The sequence below is a fragment of the Marmota flaviventris genome, unplaced genomic scaffold (assembly GCF_047511675.1).
Source record: "Marmota flaviventris isolate mMarFla1 unplaced genomic scaffold, mMarFla1.hap1 Scaffold_539, whole genome shotgun sequence".
Taxonomy (NCBI): Eukaryota; Metazoa; Chordata; class Mammalia; order Rodentia; family Sciuridae; genus Marmota; species Marmota flaviventris.
This window is the reverse complement of record NW_027288343.1, coordinates 10,386-19,644: the sequence shown is the minus strand read 5'-3', so window position 1 is coordinate 19,644 and position 9,259 is coordinate 10,386. Positions and strand designations below refer to the sequence as shown.

At 41.9% G+C, this 9,259-nt stretch overlaps 1 protein-coding gene across 1 annotated transcript; it reads left to right on the top strand.

Annotated features, from left to right (window-relative positions):
• Positions 1-466: 466 nt before the first annotated feature.
• Positions 467-2,025, top strand: LOC139704331 (ras-related protein R-Ras2). Its single transcript, XM_071607276.1, has one exon. The coding sequence runs from the start codon at positions 475-477 to the stop codon at positions 1,087-1,089; it is 615 nt and encodes a 204-aa protein (XP_071463377.1). The 5' UTR covers positions 467-474; the 3' UTR covers positions 1,090-2,025.
• Positions 2,026-9,259: the final 7,234 nt, after the last annotated feature.

Sequence of the window (9,259 nt, the reverse complement as noted above, 5' to 3'; positions counted from 1 at the left end):
AAAATTAGACCCCTACATAATAAAAATTAATTCTATTCATGTTAAAAAGTTTAATGTAAAAGATAAAACTCCTTTTGTCTTATAGAAGCCAACTAAGGAATATTCCTTATTTGTGATCCTAGGTTAGGAAAGACACAAATCTAGGCAAGATACAAAATATAAAACTATAAAGAAAAAGATTAATAAATGTAATCACTCTAAAATTAAGAACTTCTGCTCATCAAAAGACACAAAAAAAGAATTTTTAAAAAGAAAGCCACCAGAGTCGGCTTCTCCGCGCCTCGGGCGGCACCAAGTCAGCCCCGGGGCTTGCGCTGCCGCGCCGAGAGTCCTTCCTGGCAGCTCCCGGCGCTCGGGACCCCCGCCCGGCCGCTCGCCCGCAGCCCGCCGTCCGCACACGTCCCCGAAGCCGGGCCTAGGGCGGGCGGCGGCGGCTCGGCGCGGCGCGGCCTGGCTGGGCTCCGCGGCGTCCCCATGGCCGCGGCCGGCTGGCGAGACGGCTCCGGCCAGGAGAAGTACCGGCTCGTGGTGGTCGGCGGGGGCGGCGTGGGCAAGTCGGCGCTCACCATCCAGTTCATCCAGTCCTATTTTGTAACAGATTATGATCCAACTATTGAAGATTCCTACACAAAGCAGTGTGTGATAGATGACAGAGCAGCCCGACTAGATATTTTGGATACAGCTGGACAAGAAGAGTTTGGTGCCATGAGAGAACAGTATATGAGGACTGGTGAAGGCTTCCTTTTGGTTTTTTCAGTCACAGATAGAGGCAGTTTTGAAGAAATCTATAAGTTTCAAAGACAGATTCTCAGAGTAAAGGATCGTGATGAGTTTCCAATGATTTTAATTGGTAATAAAGCAGACCTGGATCATCAAAGACAGGTTACACAGGAGGAAGGACAGCAGTTAGCACGGCAACTTAAAGTAACATACATGGAGGCATCAGCAAAGATTAGGATGAATGTAGATCAAGCATTTCATGAACTTGTCCGGGTTATAAGGAAATTTCAAGAGCAAGAATGTCCTCCTTCACCGGAACCAACTCGGAAAGAAAAAGACAAGAAAGGCTGCCATTGTGTCATTTTCTAAGAATCCCTTGAATTTTAGCTACCAACTGCCAGGAAAAGCCCTCATCTCCTCCTCCTCTCCTGATGGTTTACATCACGTTGGTACCTTTCTAGCCTTAGACAAATGATCACCGTGTTAGCCTTAGACCAAGAAGCCGGCTAATCCTTTCCATGAAGCTAATATAATGGTTATTTCCAGACCAATTTAAAGGAAACACTAAGGCTGCTTCAAAGATTATCTGATTCTTTCTAAATACATGTCTACATATACAGACATATTCTTTTTTTAAGGGCTTACATCTTAATAGGGATGAATCAGTTTTGGAACCTAAGCTGTTTGCTAAGCTGAAGTTTTAGGTTGTGAAATAATTTTTAACTTCTGGAATCATATTACCTACTGTTATTCTAACCTCCACAGGAGGGTTTTTTTTTTTTTAATATGAATTTTTTGCCTATCTTTAAAGATTTTGATGTCAACCTTAGTTAACCTTAAATACACTGAATGGAGTCTACAAAATTGAGACATATCAGACCTTTCTTGATACTACAGCTTTTGTTTCCCAGTGGCCAAAATACCAAAATACCTATTGTATTTATGGATTAAAAACTGCTTATCAAGCCTGTTATGACTCCTCCTCTTGAAGATGATAGTGTTCTATGTGGCCAAATATTTGGACTCATTCTGGACTTGGGCATCTCAATGTGTACTTGGTTTCTTAATTTAACTCTTTCACAGCCATGCTAAGGATAAGAATGAATTATTTCTGTCTGTCTTCCTTTTCAAGTATTTCTGGTTTAAGGGATTCAAAAAAACTAAAGTTGTTTTTGTTTTCTGTAATATAAAATATGGAATTGAGCTTTCCAGAGTCAGAGATGATTAATGTTTTTGCTATATACTTTTATACATTATTTTCTTATTGAACTAGTTAACAAGTATTTTTATATGTTTGTAAGCAAATATGCTTCACAGCATACCTTGTGTATATGTAAAGATAAGTATTTAATTCTCACTGTTCACTTTTAACTGACAAAGAAAAAAAAGTGGAAACTACAGAAACTGTGGTAGAACTTTTACTTGCTGGTCTGATCCTGGTTGTATCTATCTTTGGCCAGTTTTATCCCCATTCAAGAAACCTTCCCAATCGAATACAACTGGATGAGACTCTGAAATCATTTCAATATCCCCTGCTATATATTGACTGTTATATCAAGTATTAATTGTAAAACTTGTAATTGACAATTAGTATAACTGTGGATGGCTTCTGATTTTGTTTTAATTCTGTGGATTGTGTTTAAACAATTCAAAAGTATGTTCCTGATTTTGAGATACTAAGTGGTATTGCACAGTTGTCACTTTATTGAATGTGTACAACAGTCCCATGACCTTTATAGAGCATACCCTTGGATAGCTTCAGGTGCTGAAATTAAAGTTGATCTGTTATCACAAAAAAAAAAAAAAAGAAAAGAAAAAAAAGAAAGCCACCAAAGATAAGAAAAATATTTGTTATCATGTTAAGTGTCAAAGAATATACTCCTTAATCAAGAAGGAAAAGCAAAAATCTAAATAGAATAATTAGCAACAGATATAAATAGGAATTTCACAGAAGAGAAACATGAATGGCCAAATACATATGAAAATTATTAGTAATCAAGAGAACGCAAATTAAAACCATAAAGGATGCCATTTTAAATCACAGAGTCAGCATAAATAAATAAAAATAACCTGAAATAGGGACATCCTAGCATGGGAATCAAAAGCTGAGTGTACTCTATCATCCAAAAATCTAGGAGCTGAGAGACACATGTACCTAGGTGTTTGGAGGCATGAACACGTGCACAAACAGCATAGTTTATGACAGAAAAGAATGGAAACAACCTAATGTCCATCTGTGGAAAATAGAAAGATAAATGTTTATAGCCATTCCAGAACAGGCACTCAGCAGGGGGAAAAAAAGAAAGAAAGAAAAATACATTAAAAGTACATTCCACCAGTAAAGATGAATCTCAGGGACAAATGTTGAATGATAAAAATAATACATGAGAGAATGTATAGAGTAGAGCTCCACCTTGAAACTGGTTTGAACAGACAAAACTAAAGACAGATGTGGCAGGACCACAAAGACAAACAAAGGCCACTGAGTGCTCCATTCACATAGAGGCCACTTCTGGGAAGAAAGCAAGAGGCTGCGAGGAGACGGCGGACAAAGGCGGCGCTGTTATGGGTAAAGTCCTAGCTTTTAAATTGAGCAAAGGGCTCATTTTTTACTAAGTTTGCAATTTAAATTCACTTCATAATTCCTTTCATGAGTCAAATATCTAATTTCCTTTGAAGACAAATACCTATAATAGCCCTAGATGATCTTATCTCTTATATCTCTTCTGACAAAAGAAACTATGTGTGTTAGCCTTTATCTTTCATTTAAGAACAAGTCATTCCTAACACTTTGCCTGGGCATTTAATTATACGTACAAATACACAAATCAGCTGCTAGTTAGTCTACTGAGTTTTCTTGTGTTATACCTTTCAAATCTAGAACTAAAATGATCATTTTCATCACAGAGGCCACATCCAAACCTTTTCTCCCCATTCAATTAAGATTTATCCTTTAGAAGCCTTCCAAATAACAAAAGTTAAAGCATGGTTTGAAGGCTGCTCACTAATTCTCGGAGGTTCTCTGCCAGGAAGCTAAATGTGACTGCCTTTTTCTGCAGCAAACCTGAAAATAAACTAGGAAACTAAGCCGAAGCAATGCCTTCATGGAAAGACTAGATTAATTAAAAACCAGGCCTTGAATGGGAGTTGTGATGTTGGTGTTGATGAGGTACTTCTGAGAACACTGCAACTCCTCTTCCTGCCTTTGGCCTGCTTCAGGCCAGGAAGCTTGGAGTGGGAGAGGGTGCGCTTGGTATGTTTGGATCTGGAGTATCTCCCAGAGCCTCCTGTTGAGAAGAGGGGCTGTGGGGAAGGGGTTAGATCATTAGGGTTCTGACCTCATCCACTGACAGCCGAATGGACTCCTGGGAGGTGGGACCTTGCTGGGGTCATGCCCTGGAAGGGTCTGTCTTCTCTCCCACCCTTTGTACTCCCACCCCCACCTCTGTCTCTCTACCCCCCAGCTGCCGAGAGCAGAGCAGCTTTCCTCTACCACACCTTCCCGCCATCTTGCCTCACCTAAGGCCCAGAGCAGAGGGACCAGCTGACTACATGGATAGAATCCCCCGAAACTGTGAGCCAAAATAAATCTTTCCTCCTCTCAGTTGCTACTGTCAAGTGCTTTGGTCACAGCAACAAGAGAGAATTGACGCCGTTGTCTCCCTCACTCTGTTTTATCCACTTTCTCTCTCCCTTTATCTCTCCAGGGCTGAGCCCAGAGTGAAAGGTGAAAGCAGAAAGAGAGTCCAGGCTTATGTGGTGGGTGACACTTGTCAGATGGTGTTAGGGGCTGAATTGTGTCCCCCTCCCCAATTTATATGCTTAAGTCCTAACCCCCTAGGACCTCCGAATGAAAGTGGATTTAGACACAGGGTCTTTAAAGAGTCATTAAAGCAGGCACTGATCAATATGGCTGGCGTTCATACAAGAGGAGATCAGGATACAGACACACAGAGGGATGGCCATGTGAGGACACAGGGAGAAGAAGGTGGTAGGCCCTGAGGAGAGGTTTCAGAGAACAGCAGCTTTGATGACACCTCGACTTGGATTTCCGGCTTCCATGTCTATGAGAAAATCAATTTCTGTTGTTTAAGCTGCTGAGACTGTGCCAACTGTCACGCAGCTTGGGCAGAACACTCATCTGGTATGCAGCGTCCCTCACAAGGTGGTAAACACACAATCAAAGCTTCTTTTCCTCCCTGCATGAGTCTGGGGGCTTCTGGTGGGAAGAAGCCTCCAGGAATTTCTGGCAGTTGTTCCCTTGAGGTGGTCAGGCCTGTCCTTTCTGCTCCAACTGGCTGCTCACAGCGTCCCTACCTGCTCTTCAACCTCTGGGACTTCCAGCAACCTACCCCATAGGTCTTCGGTCAGGACCCCTCTGCACACCCCCCCCCCCCATCAGTAGTTCTCTTGGGAGAGATACTTTTTTAAGTTCTCAGGGTGGCTCCACACCACAAGGTCAATTCTAGAAGACAACACTTTGTCCCACACAGGTGGAAGCCCAGCCAGGCCCTGCCCAGCTGTGGTTCTCTTTCCAGGGAGCCAGGCCCTTCTTGCCACAGCCTTAGCCTTTATCCTTGCCAGGCAAGAGTGAGACACTCATCCTTACATTCCCAAGCTCTGGGAGCATATGGTAAGTTCCACAGTTGCACTCCTTAAAGCCCTGCCGCTTGGCTTGAGGTAATGAGGCATCCTCTGCTTCACCCCTCTCTTTAGGTTTTGGGGGGAAGATGCCTAATTCTCCAACAGCTCCTCAAAGAAATCTCCTCAACTCTTCAAACCCCTCTGTCTAAGGCTGATTTAAAGGATTCTACAATTTCCTAGATGACCTGTGCAACTGGCCTGAAGGTGCCCAAGGAATGCTCAGCTTGGCACCTCCTCCTGGCTTCAGGCTCAGGGGTCTGCTGACTTTGGTGCACAGAACTTCTAGTTCCACCGGGCTTCCTGCTGCCCACCCACGAGAAGATATGAAGGGCTCTCTTGGTAGAAGTGACTGAGAGACTAGAACCAGACACACGCTCAGGAAAGGGCTGCTGGCCGCCTCCCTGCATGTCCCCACACTCTGCAGTCTCAGTTTCACTTCAGTCTAGCTGGACAGTTGTCCCAGAGCTGTTCCCCATTTCCCAGTTAACAAGGTGGAATGACTGGCCTGGGATTCACTGGGGGAAGAGCCCTGGGATCTGGCCTTCTTAAGGAACTGGAGGTAAGTGCATTCTGAAGCCCGGGTGTCTAAGGTCTGAGCCTTCTGCACAGCAGCTCGCTACTGAACACTCCTCAGGCAGAGTCTACATGTGCTGGTCTCCGAGTGAGTGACCGAGCTGGGGTCACGCAGAGACTTGGGAAGACGGAAGGCAACTGAGGTTGTTTGTTATCTTTTTGAGCTATTTTTAAATATACTTTAGCATCTGTGGGGAATTATCCAATGCCACAAGATTACATGTATGCTGTTTGCCTCATGATTTGACCCCATTTTCCTTTCCAGCCAGTCCTTCCCATCACTTTCCTCAGGGGTCACCCTCTCCTGACACTGTTCCTCACAAGTGCCAGACTTCAATCCAGCTCCCTCCTCCCCATCTGCCCTGCTCCTGGTGACACCTTCCAAACTCCAGCCAGGAATCACCTTTCACTACTCCAAATCCTCGGAGATCTCCACCTAAATCTGTCTTGGAGACCTCAGCATTTTCTACCTTAAACCTGAATTATCTTCTCTGCTCTCCTCAATGATGAGCTTCTTGAATTACAATAGTTATATTTTATGGACCATTGTCCCTTCATTAGTACCACACTGACAAGTAAGTAGATGGCCATTTGATAAACAAGGAAAGAATATCAGTGGCACCATGTACGTAACTTATTCTTCAGTGACAGAAAAGACTGACAAAGAAGGTTAAGTCATACGCTTGACTCATAGGTTTGATTTCACAGTCATTTTGCAGTAAAACAAAGTCATAATTATTACTTTTTTTTCAGAAAGTGAAAATATGTTTAGAAACATTTTAAAAATCTGCAAGTCCCCATGAGCAAATCATATCTTCATATCAAATCCATTGTAACAAATAAGATAAATTATATCACCATAAGGCAGCACTTTCTTTTGTGAGCCTGGTATTTACTAATTTATTTATTTTAGTTTTGCTTTGTTTTGATTTTAACTTTTGTACAGCAATGGGTAGGATGTCTAAAGGCCTACACTACTCTTCACTTACTCCTCTTGGAAGGTCTCAGAAAACAAACTTTTGTATCCAAATTGATGTTTCACATCACAATCCTATTGCATTTTAAAATTTTTATTTTTTATGGAGAGTGGTTTTAGTCACATATCTTCAAATGAAATAGGATTAAGAAGAAAGGACTTTAGTTTGTATGTGTATAAAAAGAAAAGTATACAGAATGAACACGTCTGGGGTGTTACTCACCCATCACCAGCTACTTTAACATGATCATCTAAATATGCACTTAAATCAGCATCTTGTATGTTCTCTAAGCACAGCCAACACTGGTTCAGGCCAGCACTCTTGGCTATCCATCCCACAGCTATGCCCACACACATTTTCCTTGCTTATAGGGTACCCCTTCAGTTTGGGTAGTTGGGAATTCTGGGCAGGTAGGGACCTCCAGTGTATCAAGGAAGTCTTGACTGTTCTCTTATTGGTCATTAGATTCCCCTTTTCAGAGTTTGGTTTAGACACAGCCACGTGAAACAATTTCAGCCAATAGATATAAGGACATGCCTTTTGGAGGACTTTCAGGAAATTCATCTCCCCCTCACCAAAGGACACAAAAAATGGAGAGTGAATCCTCTTTTCCTTGCAATGGATATTTATGTTGGGAACTTGATGCATGAAACCGTGGCAGCCATCCAGAGCCAGCAAGGGACACTGCCAAAGCTGGGAATGGCAGAGTAGCAAGATAGAAACTAAATTCTTGACTTTTTTTTTCTTTTCTTAGCTATTGAATTAACTACCCTCCTCTGGATCTGAATTAACTACCCTTCTCTGTTCTTTTCTCTGGATTTCTTGACCTTTGGTTATGTTAAAATTTAAAAAAAAAAAAGGATATATTCCTATCCTTAAGCCAATTTTAGTTGCAATTTCTGTTACTTGGAGCCAAAAGTATTCTAAATAATCTACATATTAGATTTCATTAAATCCTCCCATCAGTGATATAAAGCAGGCATTTCTTTTCTTTCTTTTTTTTTTTTAATAAAAAAGAAGCAAATAAAATAGTAAAAAATTTAAATGGCTGTACCAAAGTCACATGCCTGTAAATGGCACTGCTGGATCTGAAACCAGGTCTGATTCCAAATTTGGTGTTTCTTCCAATGAAACTCAAGGACACACATAAAAAGCCTACAAATCACACGATGTCCTCAACAATTCACAGGCCACCAGGTCATCTTGGGAACAGAGTTGCTGCGGGGGCAAGAGCTGCTTCTATCAAAGACTCAGATTGAGACTGAATCACTTAACATTTCCCAATTATCAGATGCACAGTCTTCATCTATAATTCCAAGCAAGAAAATTCAAGACAAACAGATGAACATATTAAGTGCCTCTTCTTGCGCACAATTATTTGGCACTGTGTGAATACAACACAGACCAGATATTACCTGGTTCTTGAGGAATTCCTTCCCCTGATAATCTGAGCCATAAATATTGGAAACAGATAAAGAAGTACACTTGGGATTACATCAGAAGTGGCATACATGACACCAATGATGGCACCGGTTGTTTCACTGGCATGGGACTAAAGAGTAGTGTGGATCCTGCAAAAAGATGTCAAATGTCACTTAGTAAACTGTTAATATAATTTTTTATTATAAAAAAAAGGCAATTTTATGCATTCAACCTTGCTAGGCCTGGGATGCCTAGAAAGCAGGGAAAAAAACTCACACATGCACACGCACATGCACACCCACACACACGCACACACACACATATTTGAACTAGTGGGAGTGTGGGAGATGTAAACCAGCCAAAGAAATCAGAGGAGGGGTGCTGAGGTAGGAGAACTTGTGCAGAAGGGAGAAGAGCACCCAGGATATTGCACATAAACCCATAGGATCAGGAAGAGTCACCCTAAAGAGGAGGTGCCTCGCCTGAGTTCTCAGTAGGAATCAGCTTTGCTATTAATTTCGTAAACCTCTGAGAATTGTATTTCTAAATGGATGCTCATACTTTCCCCTATTGTCACCCATGTCATGTGTCTGGACAGCCAGCTGTTTTATATTAATTAATGCACTTAGCAGAGTGCAGTAGCTACACAGAAGATCTGCAGTGCATGCCTCCATCATCACCCCATCCATCAAGGCAAGAATCATTGTCTTTCAGTAATGAAGAGACAGAGGTTCCAACAGGTACCCAACATAGTCATTCAGTAGTAGAGCCTAGAAAAAATTAGGCAGGAAGTAAGAAGAAAACAATAGTGGGATCCCCATAGAATCAATGATCTAACTGTTCTTTGTAAAAATAACTCAACCACAAAGGGAAAAATAATTTCTTTGCACTGTGAGGCAAAAATCTCCTCTGACTACTGAGCA